The sequence below is a fragment of the Dendropsophus ebraccatus genome, chromosome 5 (genome assembly GCF_027789765.1).
Source record: "Dendropsophus ebraccatus isolate aDenEbr1 chromosome 5, aDenEbr1.pat, whole genome shotgun sequence".
Taxonomy (NCBI): domain Eukaryota; kingdom Metazoa; phylum Chordata; class Amphibia; order Anura; family Hylidae; genus Dendropsophus; species Dendropsophus ebraccatus.
The window spans coordinates 156368298-156388505 of record NC_091458.1 but is presented as its reverse complement, the minus strand read 5'-3'; the positions used below and the strand labels follow the sequence as shown (position 1 = coordinate 156388505).

The 20208-nt window shown below is 45.9% G+C and overlaps 1 protein-coding gene across 2 annotated transcripts in view; it reads right to left on the bottom strand.

Annotated features, from left to right (window-relative positions):
- The window catches only part of INPP5B (inositol polyphosphate-5-phosphatase B), a 66933-nt gene extending 51954 nt beyond the window's left edge, over window positions 1-14979 (bottom strand). For both annotated transcript variants that reach the window (XM_069971699.1, XM_069971700.1), the window contains exons 1-6: window positions 14850-14979; window positions 11599-11663; window positions 10936-11018; window positions 6194-6291; window positions 5260-5289; window positions 4294-4404 (exon numbers count right to left, since the gene is read on the bottom strand). In XM_069971699.1, the coding sequence (XP_069827800.1) occupies window positions 4294-4404; window positions 5260-5289; window positions 6194-6291; window positions 10936-11018; window positions 11599-11655 (379 nt within the window). In that variant the 5' untranslated portion in view covers window positions 11656-11663; window positions 14850-14979. The remainder of the gene's footprint in view (window positions 1-4293; window positions 4405-5259; window positions 5290-6193; window positions 6292-10935; window positions 11019-11598; window positions 11664-14849) is intronic.
- Between the last annotated feature and the right edge of the window lie 5229 nt (window positions 14980-20208).

Here is a 20208-nt window from a genome sequence, read left to right as displayed (position 1 = left end):
TGTTAGGCTGCCCTCACACCCTTTTTGTCTGATGTTTTTTTCACCGTCAGAAAACTGCCAATGCAGCGCATGATATTTTCTTTTTCATTCATTTGTGTTTTTTCTCTGGCTTGTGTATATTTTTTTTTTGTGTGTTTGTCATCACATGTCCTAGCTGCTAGACCAGCAGTCAAAATGTGTTTTACCTAAATGGATAACCCCTTTAAGTCTCAGGTTTTTTAGCTGCTCAAATAAAAAAAATAAAATCCTATAACCCAAATTTAGTTTCCGATTACTAAGGGTATATAAGATGCAGATCCAGATCACACAGCAATGCATACTTACCTTGTGCACTGCTCCTGCATCTTCAGGCCCCGCCTCCTCCAGAATGATAGACAGCGAAGGAAGCGGGCCGGCCTGAAGACACAAAGCTGGATAGGAGAGCTAGAGAGCAGGATGCTGGATCACAGCAGCAGCACACCAGGTAAGTATGTACTAATGTGTGATCCGGAAACTGACTGCTGTCAGTTTCCATGGCTGTAGCAATGATACAAGGATCGTTTGTGCAGCCCGGCCGCTCAATTTCTCATGCCACGTAAACGCACTGCGAACGATCGGTGCTGGTGGCCTAGAAATCATATAATATAAAAAGACCTATACTTACCTTGCCTGGTTCCAGCGCTATCTTTTCTTAATATGAACGTACAACATTATTTTATCAATCCGATCCGAAGTTTAAATTGTCATCTCCCACCTTTATTTACTGTATACTGAGTGCTGGAGGGCGATGAAAGGGTTAAATGTTTGCATTCCGCACGCTACAACAACTTGTGCCCCTTGGGATTCGGACGTCCCTCCCTCCCTGAGGCTTGGGAATAAAGCACGGCCACCCATCTTAACTAATAAGGAAATTTCTGACCTTTTGACTGAACCCTCTAAAAATAGAAGCAGATGTTAAGATAACGCGGCTACAAGTTATTATTTTTATACAAGGAAAAGACTTTACTAGACTTTAACACACTGCAGATAGTCGTACATGTGACTCCTAGAACTATGGAGGGAGATTTACTGCAGGAGCTGTGCGCCAGCCGCTCCCTGTTTTCCTGTACAGGACGCATTATTAGGGTATGTTCACATGTCATGTATACTCGGCAGATTTTATGTTTTGTACATTTTATGCTGTTTTAATGAGAGATTAATAACACGATATAAAAACATCCAGCTGTATTGCCAAAGCCAAGACCAGGGGTGTCAGACTCACTGCCCTCCAAGCTGCTGCTGTGGTGAGCTCCCCCTGGTGTCCAGAAGCTGACATACCGTACGCTGTCCCTGCTGTGCTGTATGAGTGTGCTGTGGTGAGCTCCCCCTGGTGGCCGGAAGCTGACATACCGTACGCTGTCCCTGCTGTGCTGTATGAGTGTGCTGTGGTGAGCTCCCCCTGGTGGCCGGAAGCTGACATACCGTACGCTGTCCCTGCTGTGCTGCATGAGTGTGCTGTGGTGAGCTACCCCTGGTGGCCAGAAGCAGACATACCGTACGCTGTCCCTGCTGTGCTGTATGGATGTGCTGTGGTGAGCTCCCCCTGTTGGCCGGAAGCCGACATACCATACGCTGTCCTTGCTGTGCTGTATGAGTGTTCTGTGGTGAGCTCCCCCTGGTGGCCGGAAGCCGACATACTGTACGCTGTCCCTGCTGTGCTGTATGAGTGTGCTGTGTTGAGCTCCCCCTGGTGTCCGAAAGCCGACATACCATACGCTGTCCCTGCTGTGCTGTATGAGTGTGCTGTGGTGAGCTGCCCCTGGTGGCTGGAAGCCCCCATACTGTACGCTCTGTCTCTGCTGTGCATATGACATGTGAATTCTTCATAGAAAAATAAGACATTCCCTAAAAATAATATTTAGCGCAATTTTGAGAGCAAAAATTTGTATAAGACACTGTCTCATTTTCAGGGAAACACAGTAGCTTGCAGCCAGATATGATCCCCTAGAGCTAGATATGCTCACATTTGCCCCCCACACAATGCTCTCTGCTGCCACCTCTGTCCATGTCAGGAACTGTCCAGAGCAGCAGCAAATCCCCATAGAAAACCTCTTCTGCTCTGGACAGTTCCTGACATGGACAGAGGTGGCAGCAGAGAGCACTGTGTCAGACTGGAGAGAATACACCACTTCCTGCAGGACATACAGCAGCTGATAAGTACTAGCAGAATGAAGAATTTAAAATAAAAGTAAAATACAAATCCATATAACTTTCTGACACTGGTTGGTTTGAAGACATTCTCTTTCTATTCCCTGTGGTGACTACTGTAACACTAAAGCAGGCAGATTTTTACATACACTCGGTTTCTATATTTGCAGCTATCAGTGTATCTCCGCTCCTCCCAGCCGCTCTGTTTTATTCTCTCTCCAGTCGTGCACTAGGATAACCTCTATTATGTAATCTGGCTGCAACTCGTCTATACCAAACGTGTCAAACTCAGGCCCTCCAGCTGTTTTAAAACTACAATTCCCATCATGCCTGTCCAGCTAAAGCTAAAAATCTCCAGTCTTCCAGTACTTATCAGCTGCTGTATGTCCTGCAGGAAGTGGTGTATTCTATCCAGTCTGACACAGTGCTCTATGCTGCCACCTCTGTCCATGTCAGGAACTGTCCAGCGCAGGAGAGGTTTTCTATAGGGATTTGCTGCTGGTCTGGACAGTTCTTGACATGGACAGAGGTGGCAGCAGAGAGCACTGTGTCAGACTGGAAAGAATACACCACTTCCTACAGGACATACAGCAGCTGATAAGTACTGGAAGACTGGGGATTTTTTTTTTATTTGAAAGGAAAAGATTTTCGCTGGAGTACCCCTTTAACCCCTTAACGACCGCGGGCGTATATTTATGCCCTGCGGTCGTTAAGGACGTTCAGAGCGGGGCCGCGCGGCGGCCGCGCTCTGAACCGCGGCGGTCCCGGATGCCACTTGTAGCCAGGGACCGCAGGTATTAGCAGGCACGGTCCGATCGCCGTGCCCGCTAATACAGTAATCGGATAGAGCTGTCAAAATTGACAGCTGCATTACCGTTTGCAGCGTCATCCCTGGTGTCTAGTGGGGATAACGTCCCGGATGAGCGATCTCCGTTTCTGAAGCCGGCCGGGGACTGCTCCAAGATGGTGCCGTCCCCGGCTCGGCACTCGTTTACTTCCGGCTGCAGAGATCTCAATGAGAGATCAAAGCACTTATACTAGAAGTCCCCCAGGGGGAATAACCCTAACCCCAGGGGAGAATAACCCTAACCCCAGGGGGAATAACCCCAACCCCAGGGGGGAATAACCCTAACCCCAGGGGGGAATGACCCTAACCCCAGGGGGAGAATAACCCTAACCCCAGGGGGGAATAACCCTAACCCCAGGGGGGAATAACCCTAACCCCAGGGGGGCTTCTAGTATAAGTGTAAAAGTAAAAAAAAACTGTTGTTATTAATAAAAAGCCCCCTCCCCTAATAAAAGTCTGAATCACCCCCCTTTTCCCAGGTTATTAATAAAAGTAAATAAATAAATAAATAAATAAACATGTTTGGTATCGCCGCGTGCGTAATCGCCCGAACTATTAATTAATCACATTCCTGATCTCGCACGGTAAACGGCGTCAGCGCCAAAAAATCCCAAAGTGCAAAATTGCGCATTTTTGGTCGCATCAAATCCAGAAAAATGTTAATAAAAAGCGATCAAAAAGTCGTATATGCGCAATCAAGGTACCGATAGAAAGAACGCATCATGGTGCAAAAAATGACACCTGACACAGCCCCATAGACCAAAGGATAAAAGCGCTATAAGCCGGGGAATGGAGCGATTTTAAGGAACGTATATTTGTTAACAATGGTTTGAATTTTGTACAGCCCATCAGATACAATATAAGTTATACATGTTACATATCGTTTTAATCGTAACAACTTGAGGAACATATATAACAAGTCAGTTTTACCCCAGGGCGAATGGCGTAAAAACACATATCCACTAAAAACACAAAATGTGTTGTTTTTTTTTTTCAATTTCACCACACATTGAATTTTTTCCTGCTTTTGCAGTGTACTTTATGCAAAAATTCAGCCTTTCATTGCAAAGTACAATTAGTGGCGCAAAAAATAAGGGCTCATGTGGGTTTCTAGGTGAAAAAATGCAAGTGCTATGACCTTTTATGCACAAGGAGGAAAAAACGAAAACGCAAAAATCAAAATTGCCCCGGTCCTTAAGGGGTTAATATGAAGTAGATAACAGGTAAACAATAACGTAAATATTTTCTTCTATTTACTGAATGAATCCCCGGCTTCTTACCCCGAAGAGACTGACTGATCTTCTGGAGAAATTCCTGTGTGTGGGAACCAAACGGAAGCCGAATCCCCAGCTCGGTATCGGGAGTCTTTATCCTCACTGTGATGTCAGAGCCTTAAGGAGTAGTAGAAAGACGGCAGATGCACTTACTTTTTGCAACATATAAAACATTTTACATGGATTTTGCATACATTCGGATACAGTCACACATACAATATTGGTTGCCGATTTCATGTTGTGTGAATAATGATTAAAGGGGTATTCCAGGGAAAAAATATTTTAAAGTTATATAGATTTGTAATTTACTTGTGTCTGAAAATTTCAAGTCTTCCAGTACTTATCAGCTGCTGTATGTCCTGCAGGAAGTGGTGTATTCTCTCCAGTCTGACACAGTGCTCTCTGCTGCCACCTCTGTCCATGTCATGAACTGTCCAGAGCAGGAGAGGTTTTCTATGAGGATTTGCTGCTGCTCTGGACAGTTCCTGACATGGACAGAGGTGGCAGCAGAGAGCACTGTGTCAGACAGGAGAGAATACACCACTTCCTGCAGGACATACAGCAGCTGATAAGTATGGGAAGACTTGAGATTTTTTAAATAGAAGTAATTTACAAATCTGTATAACTTTCTGAAAACAGTTGATTTGACACAAAAAGATTTTTGCTCAAATTTAACAGGAGAACAACAGAAACAATCAGCAGTGATTGATTGAAGCCAAAGCCAGGAATGGATTTGAAAAGAGGATAGATCCCTGTCTTTCCTCCATGACCTGTTCCCTGTTTATAGTCTGTTCCTGGCTTTGGCTTCAAAGATCTGGCAGATCAATCTCTCTGTGTAAAGGCACCATAAGAGAAGTAACTTACAATACAGCTGAAACCTATAAATAAAAAAAAAGGGAAGAGAAATAATTCAAAGCCATTGCTATAGTCTATGATTATAATAATAAAGACCCAAAAAACAACATAACTTACCAATGACGTGGAAACTTTCATCCGCTGCCACTACAAATTGAATAGAAAATGTAAAGGTAAGAGATGTACCTCATCTCTGCCACCTAGTGGCAACTGGGGGCAAATACAACCTGAAGAAATATTGGGCACACAAAGATCCAGTAGTATAGTGGCATCATGCTCAGCTCATGGTAACCTAGAGATATATATATATACACGCCTTTCCTATAAATACATACAAGCAACACCAGCTAATCCCTGATGGCCAAGTGACATTGGACGTGAATCCTCTAATGTGATGCAACTAATTGTGCAAGGAACGAGCATAGACTATACCAGTGTGCAGACCTATCCCGCAGCATAGACTATACCAGTGTGCAGACCTATCCCGCAGCATAGACTATACCAGTGTGCAGACCTATCCCGCAGCATAGACTATACCAGAGTGCAGACCTATCCCGCAGACCTATCCCGCAGCATAGACTATACCAAAGTGCAGACCTATCCCGCAGCATAGACTATACCAGTGTGCAGACCTATCCCGCAGCATAGACTATACCAGTGTGCAGACCTACCCTGCAGCATAGACTATACCAGTGTGCAGACCTATCCCGCAGCATAGACTATACCAGTGTGCAGACCTACCCTGCAGCATAGACTATACCAGTGTGCAGACCTACCCCGCAGACCTATCCCGCAGCATAGACTATACCAGTGTGCAGACCTATCCCGCAGCATAGACTATACCAAAGTGCAGACCTATCCCGCAGCATAGACTATACCAGAGTGCAGACCTATCCCGCAGCATAGACTATACCAAAGTGCAGACCTATCCCGCAGCATAGACTATACCAGTGTGCAGACCTATCCCGCAGCATAGACTATACCAAAGTGCAGACCTATCCCGCAGCATAGACTATACCAGAGTGCAGACCTAGCCCGCAGCATCATTTACCTTCTTCTATGGCAATCCCCTGGGCCAATGGGATTATTAGATCCAGCGATACATCGGCTGCACAGATAGCCATTCTCCTGTGCTTGTATATAAACACTCTGCAAAGACAAAGCAATGAGCAACCATCAAACTGCACTTAAAGTGACTTTGTAACCACAATCTGCCCCCCAAAACCACTTGTACCTTCGGATAGCTGCTTTTAATCCAAGATCTGTCCTGGGGTCCGTTCGGCAGGGGATGCAGTTATTCTCCTAAAAACAACTTTTAATCCTGCAGCGCTGAGTCTAACGGCCGGGGCTTACATTTGTATATGCATTACGCTGGCACCACCTCTCTGTCCTTCCTCCCCACCCTCCTCATCATTAGGAATGATCCAGGAACATTTACTGCTGTTTGAGCTTTGCACAGGTGTATTAACGATCCAGCCCATGTTCATTATACACACAGGTGGGGAATAGGAAGCAATCTGCCCGGAGTATTCCTAATGATGAGGAGGGTGGGGAGGAAGGACGGAGAGGGTGTGCCAGCCTAATGCATATACAAATGTAAGCCCTGGCCGTTAGACACAGCGCTGCCAGATTAAAAGTTGTTTTTTAGGACAATAACTGCATCTCCAGCTGAACGGACTCCAGGACAGATCTTGGATTAAAAGCAGCTATCTGAAGGTACAAGCGGTTGGGGGGGTGTCAGATTGTGGGTACAGAGTCGCTTTAAAGGAGTTATCCGAAAATGTTTTTCTTTCAAATCAACTGGTTTCAGAATGTTAAATAGATTTGTAATTTGAGATTATTAAATAGAATTAAATTACAAATCTGTATAATTTTCTGAAGCCAGTTGATTTGAAAGAAAAATATTTTTTTTTCTGGAGTTCCCCTTTGTGGAGTTCCCCTTTGTACAGCAGCTCCCTGTGTACTCACTGTATATACTGACAGCAGCTCCCTGTGTACTCACTGTATATACTGACAGCAGCTCCCTGTGTACTCACTGTATATACTGACAGCAGCTCCCTGGGTACTCACTGTATATACTGACAGCAGCTCCCTGTGTACTCACTGTATATACTGACAGCAGCTCCCTGGGTACTCACTGTATATACTGACAGCAGCTCCCTGTGTACTCACTGTATATACTGACAGCAGATCCCTGTACTCACTGTATATACTGACAGCAGCTCCCTGTGTACTCACTGTATATACTGACAGCAGCTCCCTGTGTACTCACTGTATATACTGACAGCAGCTCCCTGTGTACTCACTGTATATACTGACAGCAGGTCCCTGTGTACTCACTGTATATACTGACAGCAGCTCCCTGTGTACTCACTGTATATACAGACAGCAGCTCCCTGTGTACTCACTGTATATACTGACAGCAGCTCCCTGTGTACTCACTGTATATACTCACAGCAGCTCTGTGTACTCACTGTATATACTGACAGCAGCTCCCTGTGTACTCACTGTATATACTGACAGCAGCTCCCTGTGTACTCACTGTATATACTGACAGCAGCTCCCTGTGCACTCACTGTATATACTGAAAGCAGCTCCCTGTGCACTCACTGTATATACTGACAGCAGCAGCTCCCTGTACTCACTGTATATACTGACAGCAGCTTCTTGTACTCACTGTATATACTGACAGCAGCTCACTGTGTACTCACTATACATACTGACAGCAGCTCCCTGTGCACTGACTGTATATACTGACAGCAGCTCCCTGTGTACTCACTGTATATACTGACAGCAGCTTCTTGTACTTACTGTATATACTGACAGCATCTCACTGTCTACTCACTATATATACTGACTACAGCTCCCTGTGCACTGACTGTATATACTGACAGCAGCTCCCTGTGTACCTCAGAGCTAATATCAAACTCCCCTCCTCCTGGCTGTGTCATGCTGCTCTGTGGTGAGTCTGTCCTCAAGATGGCCGACATGGAAGAGCATGTTACCATTCCCCACCCCCTGTGTCCATCACAGGTATATACAGGCTCAGTGGTGGACACTGAGGGCGGGGCATGGTCACATGCTCCTCCATGTCGGCCATCTTATGGACAGAATCACCACAGAGCAGGATAACACAGCCAGGAGGAGGGGAGTGTGATTTTAGCTCTACAAGGTACACAGGGAGCTGCTGTCAGTATATACAGTGAGTACACAGGGAGCTGCTGTCAGTATATACAGTGAGTACACAGGGAGCTGAAGTCAGTATATACAGTGAGTACACAGGGAGCTGCTGTCAGTATATACAGTGAGTACACAGGGAGCTGCAGTCAGTATATACAGTGAGTACACAGGGAGCTGCTGTCAGTATATACAGTGAGTACACAGGGAGCTGCTGTCAGTATATACAGTGAGTACACAGGGAGCTGCTGTCAGTATATACAGTGAGTACACAGGGAGCTGCTGTCAGTATATACAGTGAGTACACAGGGAGCTGCTGTCAGTATATACAGTGAGTACACAGGGAGCTGCTGTCAGTATATACAGTGAGTACACAGGGAGCTGCTGTCAGTATATACAGTGAGTACACAGGGAGCTGCTGTCAGTATATACAGTGAGTACAGGGAGCTGCTGTCAGTATATACAGTGAGTACACAGGGAGCTGCTGTCAGTATATACAGTGAGTACACAGGGAGCTGCTGTCAGTATATACAGTGAGTACACAGGGAGCTGCTGTCAGTATATACAGTGAGTACACAGGGAGCTGCTGTCAGTATATACAGTGAGTACACAGGGACCTGCTGTCAGTATATACAGTGAGAACACAGGGAGCCTCTGTCAGTATATACAGTGAGTACACAGGGAGCGGCTGTCAGTATATACAGTGAGTACAGGGAACTGCTGTCAGTATATAAAGTGAGAACACAGGGAGCTGCTGTCAGTATATACAGTGAGTACAGGGAGCTGCTGTCAGTATATACAGTGAGTACACAGGGAGCTGCTGTCAGTATATACAGTGAGTACACAGGGAGCTGCTGTCAGTATATACAATGAGTACACAGGGAGCTGCTGTCAGTATATACAGTGAGTACACAGGGAGCTGCTGTCAGTATATACAGTGAGTACACAGGGAGCTGCTGTCTGTATATACAGTGAGTACACAGGGAGCTGCTGTCAGTATATACAGTGAGTACACAGGGAACTGCTGTCAGTATATACAGTGAGTACAGGGAGCTGCTGTCAGTATATACAGTGAGTACACAGGGAGATGCTGTCTGTAAATACAGTGAGTACACAGGGAGCTGCTGTCTGTAAATACAGTGAGTACACAGGGAGCTGCTGTCAGTATATACAGTGAGTACAGGGAGCTGCTGTCAGTATATACAGTGAGTATACAGGGAGCTGCTGTCAGTATATACAGTGAGTACACAGGGAGCTGCTGTCAGTATATACAGTGAGTACACAGGGAGCTGCTGTCAGTATATACAGTGAGTACAGGGAGCTGCTGTCAGTATATACAGTGAGTACACAGGGAGCTGCGGTCAGTATATACAGTGAGTACACAGGGAGCTGCTGTCTGTATATACAGTGAGTACACAGGGAGCTGCTGTCAGTATATACAGTGAGTACACAGGGAACTGCTGTCAGTATATACAGTGAGTACAGGGAGCTGCTGTCAGTATATACAGTGAGTACACAGGGAGATGCTGTCTGTAAATACAGTGAGTACACAGGGAGCTGCTGTCTGTAAATACAGTGAGTACACAGGGAGCTGCTGTCAGTATATACAGTGAGTACAGGGAGCTGCTGTCAGTATATACAGTGAGTATACAGGGAGCTGCTGTCAGTATATACAGTGAGTACACAGGGAGCTGCTGTCAGTATATACAGTGAGTACACAGGGAGCTGCTGTCAGTATATACAGTGAGTACAGGGAGCTGCTGTCAGTATATACAGTGAGTACACAGGGAGCTGCGGTCAGTATATACAGTGAGTACACTTACTTAATACTGTACACTAAACATTTTTACTATAAAGTGACCAGCCCCTTTTAAAACATAATTTTAAACAATATTTGTTGACCTCTTTTTAATAAAAACAAAATAAAACTTCCAATCATCTGCTGGTGGGCAGAGGGAGCTAATGCTCATGAATATCAAGGACACATAATGGATTGGACTACTGTGCAGTGCTCAGAGTCCATCTCATTCAGGAGATCAATGCAGTAGGGTTTCTGTAGGTTGAACTTGATGAACTTGTCTTGTAAGTTGTTATATTACTATATTTGAATCACAGTATAAGTGATAGATCATTCTGTTCAGGTTTTCTGTCTCTGTTTGTGGTACCCTCGGATAGGGCCACATAAACTTACTTAGAGAGTCCCTTTAAGGTTGTATAGTGGCAGGCTCAGCCAGAACCTGACAGACCTCCGGGCTCAGAGCGCTGGGGAGGAGGAGGATGAAAGACGTACCATGCTCTCACCTCCCCCGCTCCACCGCTGGTGCCGGTATCCCGCAGCTCCGATCCCGGACGTGACATTCCCGGCCCGCTCAGCCAGTCAGCAGCCGTAGGAGGATCCCGCTTCGGCCTTACACGTCACATCCCAGGTCCCCACTCAGAGGGGACCAGAGCTGCAGGATACCAGCACCGGAGCGGGGGAGGGGATTCCATGTTACTTCTTTCATCCTCCTCCTCCCCGGCACTCTACCAAAAAATCACCCCAGCCCGGAGTTCTCCTTTAAGTGTTCTGGCTATTTGATTAAAACCACTAAAAACCAAAGATTTTGTTCTACTTACGCGGCAGTTTCCCGGCTCTCTACCAGTCCGATGAGTCGGCTCTCATTGCTGTGACGGTCGGTAGTTAAGACTCCTTGCACCGCATGATAGAAGAATCAAGGATTATAATTATTATACTGTAGTCACATGATTACATATTACAGCTGAGAGCCAACAGGACAAGGCGCCGATTTACCTGTGGGGGGCAACTAGCTATAAAGGGCAAAAATTTACAGAGGGGCACATACCTACTGGGGCACCTATCTGCCTGGGGGGCAGGGTGATACTGATACCTACAAGGGGCAACAACCTACTAACCTACTAGGGGGGTATACTGAAATAACTACCCATTGGTGGACAACTTCTTACTGGGGGCAAATACCCTAAAGAGGGTGGCATCTGGCAACCTGCAGGGGGGCATCTACCTTCTGGCGGGGTCACCTATCCACCTATGGGAGGCACCTGGCTACTAACAGGATCTACCTACAGGATCTGCAGCTGATTTTCTGCAGCAGATTTCATTTAAATAACTGAACACAGCATCAAATCTGCTGCAGATCCTGTAGGTGTGAACGCACCCTAACTGAGTAGGATCCCTGGGATATACACATGTAGCTATCCTAAGAGAATAATAAGGGAAATAATAGACTAGACAGACCAGGCGGTTATTGATTTGAAGGATACTACAGTGCAGTTCTCTCCCGTGTCCAGTGTGTCCTGGATCGCTATAGACTGGTCCATGGTGGCGGCTGCAAACACAAAACTAAAATTACTGAATTGATTGACAGTCTCCCCTATAAACAACAAAAGAAAGAGTGAACCCCAGCAGCATCGACTAAACACATACAGTGGTACCTTGGTTTAAGAGTAACTTGAATTGGGAGCGTTTTGCAGGAAGAGCTCACAGTTTTACAAAATTGTGACTTGGTTTAAGAGCATTGCTTTGGTGTAAGAGCTCCCTGTACTGGGTGGGAGGGGGAGTGGGGGAGGGGCATGTTCTGCATAGCGGGGTCTACAGCCCTGTACTCTGACCCAGGAAGTCTCCCTCACCTTCCAAATCATAGCAGATCCACTTCAGGCTGGGGCTTGCATCAGGGGACAGGACTGTGGGGGGTAATCTCTCCATAGCTGTAACCCCTCTCTCCCCGGACAGAGAGTGCTGCATTTATGTGCCCACATCTGTCCTGCTTATTCCTTCCTGCTCCCTGCAGTCTCTGTCAGTCCTTGTATTTCCCATCCTCTCCATCCTGCTATGATGTACCTGCACTCACACTTAGCTATACACGCTGCTGCTATAATGTGCCTGCACTCACACTCAGCTATACACGCTGCTGCTATAATGTGCCTGCACTCACACTCAGCCATTCACACTGCTGCTATAACATGCCTGCACTCACACACAGATATACACACTGCTGTATAGAGAGGTTTCTGTCACTGTCCTCCTGCACAGCTCTGTGATTCTCACTTCCTGATTGGTCCATGCTGAACACACCCCCTTCCCTGCTTCTCTATTCTAGCCTGTTGTACTACGCTACTGCATTATGGTGATCTGCAGTTCCATCTGTATCTACAGCCTGCTGCTGTTTTATCAGGGTTATACATTTACTATACATTATATACCACATGCTGCTATACTGTACAGTAACTTATATATCACATATCCAGCTGCTGTGTTATCAGGGTTATACAGTTACTATACATTATACACCACATGCTGATTGCTATACTGTACAGTAACTTATATATCACATATCCAGCTGCTGCTGTGTTATCAGGGTTATACAGTTACTATACATTATATACCACATGCTGCTATACTGTACAGTAACTTATATATCACATATCCAGCTGCTGTGTTATCAGGGTTATACAGTTACTATACATTATACACCACATGCTGATTGTTATACTGTACAGTAACTTATTTATCACATATCCAGCTGCTGTGCTATCAGGGTTATACAGTTACTATACACCACATGCTGCTATACTGTACATTAACTTATATATCACATATCCAGCTGCTGTGTTATCAGGGTTATACAGTTAATATACATTATACACCACATGCTGCTATACTGTACAGTAACTTATATATCACATATCCAGCTGCTGTGCTATCAGGGTTATACAGTTACTATACATTATACACCACATGCTGCTATACTGTATACTGTACAGTAACTTATATATCATATCCAGCTGCTGTGTTATCAGGGTTATACAGTTACTATACATTATACACCACATGCTGATTGCTATACTGTACAGTAACTTATATATCTCATATCCAGCTGCTGTTATGCTATCAGGGTTATACAGTTACTATACATTATACACCACATGCTGCTATACTGTACAGTAACTTATATATCACATATCCAGCTGCTGCTGTGTTATCAGGGTTATACAGTTACTATACATTATGTACCACATGCTGCTATACTGTACAGTAACTTATATATCACATATCCAGCTGCTGTGTTATCAGGGTTATACAGTTACTATACATTATACACCACATGCTGCTATACTGTACAGTAACATATATATCACATATCCAGCTGCTGTGTTATCAGGGTTATACAGTTACTATACATTATACACCACATGCTGCTATACTGTACAGTAACTTATATATCACATATCCAGCTGCTGTGTTATCAGGGTTATACAGTTACTATACATTATACACCACATGCTGCTATACTGTACAGTAACTTATAATATCACATATCCAGCTGCTGTGCTATCAGGGTTATACAGTTACTATACATTATACACCACATGCTGATTGCTATACTGTACAGTAACTTATATATCACATATCCAGCTGCTGTGTTATCAGGGTTATTCAGTTACTAGACATTATATACCACATGCTGATTGCTATAGTGTACAGTAATTTTTCATATGCTGCTGCCCATGTTGAGACTAACAATTCCTTCCATACTTATTATTATCTATTTAGTCTCCTTTCCCTAGTTCTGAGCTGCCTTTTGGTGAAGACACTAAAATCTGCATGTGAGCTTTTCTCTCCATCTCCTTCCTCCCCCTCTCTTCAGAGACGGCTGATGTAAACAAGCCCCTGGAAGGCTGTATCTGCAACTTTGTAGCTTATTTGTAATTCTGGGAGGGTTAATCTGAGGTCAGGTTGCTAATGAACTCACTGTGATTAACCCTCTGTGATAATAAAGTTGCTACAAAGTTGCAGATAGGGACTTCATCAGCCTTTTTAGAAGGGAGGGGGAGACATAGAGAAAAGCTCACACAGATTTTTGTGTTTTCAGCAGAAAGCATCAGCCCAGAACTGGGGGAAGGAGACTGAATAGATAATAACAAGTATGGAAGGAATTGTTAGTCTCACCATGGGCAGCAACATATCAAAAGTTATGTTTAAGCGGAATACCCCTTTATTAAATGTGCACATGTTGCTAGCCAGGCACAGAGAAGCTGTGTAAATTATGTTATACATCCTCATTCAGAGTGCTGAACAGGTGATAAGAGATTACAGCTCTGCTCCAGCTGCGATGTCTGTGCAGACCCGTAACTGCACCATGCTGCCTCCTAGGGGAAAGGTCAGGAATCAGAACCAGACGGCATGGATAAAGGAAACACCGAGACCTCTCTTTCCTGGCTCTGTATTCAATAATTGCAATTAAAAACCTGAATGTGTGAACAAACCCTTGAAGTCTGATAGTTTATAGAGCAGCGTCGTGCAGCACAGGACCCCTTTAAAGCCAAATCTATGCTGCTCCCTTTAAACGTTGTACTTTGAAACCTACAAAAACTCCTAGCTGCTGGGGATACGGCGGCGGCTGCCAAACAACAAGACCCTTCACTGTGTGCAAACCGCAGGCGTAACATCTGCATGCATGTGGGAGTGCGGCGACACCCAGGGAAAGCAAAGGAAATCAGCAGGAATCATTTACCGATCAGATCTGTACGGCTGTAAAATGGAAGCCAGTGGATGATGTTTTCCTCTTCAGACAGAGGAGGCCGGGAGAAGGCAAGAAAATAGACAGTTACTCCCTCCCTGGCCTACAATCCGCTGCTGCTGTGCTACGTCAGCATTTCCTCTCCTGAGATTATGCATTAATCCATTGTACGTCCTGATGTCACCACTAGAGGGAGACAAAGTACTGGATAGTTTTGCTAATAGTGATAGCAGGTGGATTTCTATTAGGCTTTGCTCACACTTTGCATTTCTGCCATGCTCATTTTCAGTTTTTTTTTCCCCCTGTGATTTTAGATATCGCTGTAAAGACACTGGTTTTACATCAAACACAGCAACGGCAACGTGAACACATCCCTGCGAAGCAGCATACTTATAAATAGTGATGAAGGAACTTGCCAAACACTCTGCATTTTATTCCCAGTGGCTGGAGAAGTTGGATGCAGCCCTATGGAATCCTTGGAAACATAGATCCAGCGATAGGGTGAATGTGGAGGGATATTAGGGATATGCAGGGCCGGCCTTGGGGTAAATGGCGCCCTGTGTGAAACCTTTTTTTGGCGCCCCCCCCCATACTGCATATACTGATGAAAATATGGCTGAACATACAGATTTTTAGTATATACACTTTTAATTTACTTCTATTTGAAAATCTTAAGTCTTCCAGTACTTATCAGCTGCTGTATGTCCTGCAGGAAGTGGTGTATTCTTTCCAGTCTGACACAGTGCTCTCTGCTGCCACCTCTGTCCATGTCAGGCTACTGCTCTGAACAAGAATCCGTGGAGCTTCGGTTGCGAGTCTCAAAACCTGGGATAGCCAGATATCTCTAGCCTTCAGATATCTATCTCCCCTCCATGATGGGGAGAGCACCACACCACCCTGATAGATAGCCCCTTAAAGGGGTTATCCAGCGCTACAAAAACATGGCCACTTTCCCCCTACTGTTGTCTCCAGATTGGGTGGGGTTTTGAACCTCAGTTCCATTGAAGTAAATGGAGCTTAATTGCAAACTGCACCTAAACTGGAGACAACAGTAGGGGGAAAAGTGGCCATGCTTTTGTAGCGCTGGATAACCCCTTTAAGTCCCACTCGGTTGCGAGTATTGGAACATAAATAGAGAAACAACAGGGTGGCCCCTACTACTACTGCTCTGGACATGGACAGAGGTGGCAGCAGAGAGCACTGTAAAGAATGCCTGGAAAGAATACACCACTTCCTGCAGGACATACAGCAGATGATAAGTACTAGAAGGCTGGAGATTTTTTAAATAGAAATAACTTCTTTTTTTTTTTAACAGAGTACCCCTTTAAATCTATCATTAGTGATACTGTCTGCTGAGAAGTGTATCTAAGCCTTTCCTGTATGAAATCAAAAAAGACCCTGCCCAGGACACCATCCAGCCTACAGTCAGTATCTAGCCCCTCCTTCATGTTACCGTTCCCCTTCTTGATGATTGTTTCCCTTTCGCATCATTGTTACAATAGTTATTTACATAACAGACTCATCCCTGTTAACATTCTGTGCGCTCCCCCAGCTGCAGTGAGGGGGTCGGCCTCCAGGTGGCGCTGCCTGCACTCATCCCCGCAGCACTGCGCTGTGAAGGGGCTGAGAAAGTTAGAGGAGGCAGAGGGGGCAGCTCGGAGCAAAGCTCAGCAGCACAGAGGAGGAGGAGAGCAGCCCCAGGAGCTCTGCAAGCTGCCCACACCCGAACAGGGGCATCCCAGGGGCCACAGGGACTCAGAGCCAGGAACTGAGCGCTGCAGGAGGAGGGCGGCAAGGGGCGCTCCGGCAGAAAGATGCACTGCACATCTAACTACAGCCCAGGAGGAGGTCAGGGGTCGGGGGCGCTCCGGCAGAAAGATGCACTGCACATCTAACTACAGCCCGGGAGGAGGTCAGGGGTCAGGGGCGCTCCGGCAGAGAGATGCAGTGCACATCTAACTACAGCCCAGGAGGAGGTCAGGGGTCGGGGGCGCTCCGGCAGAAAGATGCACTGCACATCTAACTACAGCCCGGGAGGAGGTCAGGGGTCAGGGGCGCTCCGGCAGAGAGATGCACTGCACATCTAACTACAGCCCAGGAGGAGGTCAGGGGTCGGGGGCGCTCCGGCAGAAAGATGCACTGCACATCTAACTACAGCCCGGGAGGAGGTCAGGGGTCAGGGGCGCTCCGGCAGAGAGATGCAGTGCACATCTAACTACAGCCCGGGAGGAGGTCAGGGGTCGGGGGCGCTCCGGCAGAGAGATGCACTGCACATCTAACTACAGCCCAGGAGGAGGTCAGGGGTCGGGGGCGCTCCGGCAGAAAAACAGCACATCTAACTACAGCCCGGGAGGAGGTCGGGGGCGCCCTGGCAGAGAGATGCAGTGCACATCTAACTACAGCCCGGGAGGAGGTCAGGGGTCGGGGGCGCTCCGGCAGAAAAACAGCACATCTAACTACAGCCCGGGAGGAGGTCAGGGGTCGGGGGCGCTCCGGCAGAAAAACAGCACATCTAACTACAGCCCGGGATGTCACCCGTCTCATCCCTGGTACTGCGCTGACTCTTCTGCTGACACCGCTTACTCTTCCCCGATGCCTTGCACCAACTCTCTTAATAACTGAAGATTAAAGGGGTTCTCCAAGATTACAAAAACATGTTTGTTTTTTAAAGATTTGTTCGAATCTAAACGATAATCGTTCGGTTGAAATGCAGTTAATGATTAACAACCGATTAAGAAATCGTTGATCCCTTTATAAGACCTGGAACTATTTTTATCGTTGCTAGTTCGCGAAACGAATAGTGAATAACACGTCGTTCGGTCGTTCGCAGTGGATACGAACGCAATAGCGAAGAAATAGCGAAGAAAAAACTATTGCAATTACGATCATAAGTAACGATTATCGTTCCATGGAAATGAGTGAACGTTTTCAGGTCTTTCGCAATAGCGGTCGTTTGACGGGTAAACATTGTTTTCCGAGAGGACGGAAGAAAGATTACAAATTGTGATTTTTTTACTAAGGTTTTTTTTCCTTCTAAAGGTAAGAGGAGTTTGGTAGAAGAGTCGCCATGAGGCTAAGAGGTAGGAATAGGTTCTTCTTCAATGATCAGACTGCTGCTCATCTGGCACATAACCCAATAGGTATTCGCTGTTAATTATATATAGTAATAAATATTTCTCTTTTGCAGACATTCCGGTAGTTTCCGTCCCCGTGGTGCGCCTCATACATATAGTGAGAAGCTGTCTATGGCCGTACATACAATATACACATATGAGCCGGCAACACCGTATTATCACATCAAAAGAGCGGAGAAGAATCTGGAAAATAAAGCAAATTGCAACCCAGAAGATCCATCAATAAGGATATTAGAGAACTTTGCCATAGCTGAACCTAATAGATCAACTATAAAACAAAAGAGTATATGACATATACAACTCTGCTACGTGGTTTCTACATAGTTTTCCAATTTACACATACAGCTCTACTATATTACAGTCGCAGGTGTCGCAGGAGTAATACCAGGAGGAGTTGTAGGAGTAATGTCAGGAGGTGTTGCAGAAGTATTACCAGGAGGTGTTGCAGGAGTTTTACCAGGAGGTGTTGCAGGAGTATTACCAGGAGGTGTTGCAGGAGTATTACCAGGAGGTGTTGCATGAGTAATGCCAGGAGGTGTTGCAGGAGTAATGCCAGGAGGTGTTGCAGGAGTATTACCAGGAGGTGTAGTAGGAGTATTACCAGGAGGTGTTGCAGAAGTAATACCAGGAGGAGTTGTAGGAGTATTACCAGGAGGTGTTGCATGAGTAATGCCAGGAGGTGTTGCAGGAGTATTACCAGGAGGTGTTGCAGGAGTATTACCAGGAGGTGTTGCAGGAGTAATGCCAGGAGGTGTTGCATGAGTAATGCCAGGAGGTGTAGTAGGAGTATTACCAGGAGGTGTTGCAGGAGTATTACCAGGAGGTGTTGTAGGAGTATTACCAGGAGGTGTTGCAGAAGTAATGCCAGGAGGTGTTGCAGGAGTATTACCAGGAGGTGTTGTAGGAGTATTACCAGGAGGTGTTGCAGGAGTAATGCCAGGAGGTGTTGGATGAGTAATGCCAGGAGGTGTTGCAGAAGTATTACCAGGAGGTGTTGCAGGAGTATTACCAGGAGGTGTTGCAGAAGTATTACCAGGAGGTGTTGCAGGAGTAATGCCAGGAGGTGTTGCAGGAGTTTTACCAGGAGGTGTTGCAGAAGTATTACCAGGAGGTGTTGCAGGAGTAATGCCAGGAGGTGTTGCAGGAGTTTTACCAGGAGGTGTTGCAGGAGTAATGCCAGGAGGTGTTGCAGGAGTATTACCAGGAGGTGTTGTAGGAGTATTACCAGGAGGTGTTGCATGAGTAATACCAGGAGGTGTTGCAGGAGTAATGCCAGGAGGTGTTGCAGGAGTAATGCCAGGAGGTGTTGCAGGAGTATTACCAGGAGGTGTTGCAGGAGTATTACCAGGAGGTGTTGCAGGAGTATTACCAGGAGGTGTTGCAGGAGTATTACCAGGAGGTTTTGCAGGAGTATTACCAGGAGGTGTTGCATGAGTAATGCCAGGAGGTGTTAGAGGAGGGGGGGGGGGGGTAAAAAAATCATTTCGGGTAGGGGGTGGGGAATATAAAAAATAATATGCTTACCGCTCCCAGTGCCCACGCTGTGCTACACAGACCCGGCAGCTGTCATCTTCTCCCGGATTCCAGGTATGTAACGACTTGGCTTCGATGCCACGGACAGATTAGATTTAGCCCACTCAGCCGTTGAGCGGATCTGTCAAACTGTTGTGGATCGGCAATGTTCTCCGCACCCGAACCTGCGGCACATGATTGCCAGCGGCTGAAGAAATTGGATGCCGCCCTAGAGAGTCCTGGAAATCCTGGATACAGCCATAGGCCGTTTTTCTGGCAGCCCTAGAGCAGTTAGAGCAGCCCTAACTTCTTCAGCCGCTGGCAATCATGTGCCGAAGGTTCGGGTGCGGAGAACATTGCCGATCCACAACCGTTTGACAGATCCACCCGACCCTACTCATAGATATTATTGTAACATTGGACAGTAAGATAATAGAACTGGTAATATGAGTCGCGTCTATGATGTATTTCTTCATTGTTTCTGTCCCCCTGGGATATTACATGGCTACCTAATAAATCACACCGTGACATTGCACATTAGCTTCTCATTGTCTTTAATTTTTACATTATTTGGTAAGCAGCAACCTTAAAGGGATTTTTTTTATGTTAGATACATAATAAAACTTTGAGCGCAGCATAAAGGAAAAAGCTAATTTTATCCAATCACCTAAATTCAGCAACAAGATAATAGAGGCCAATAACAGGTC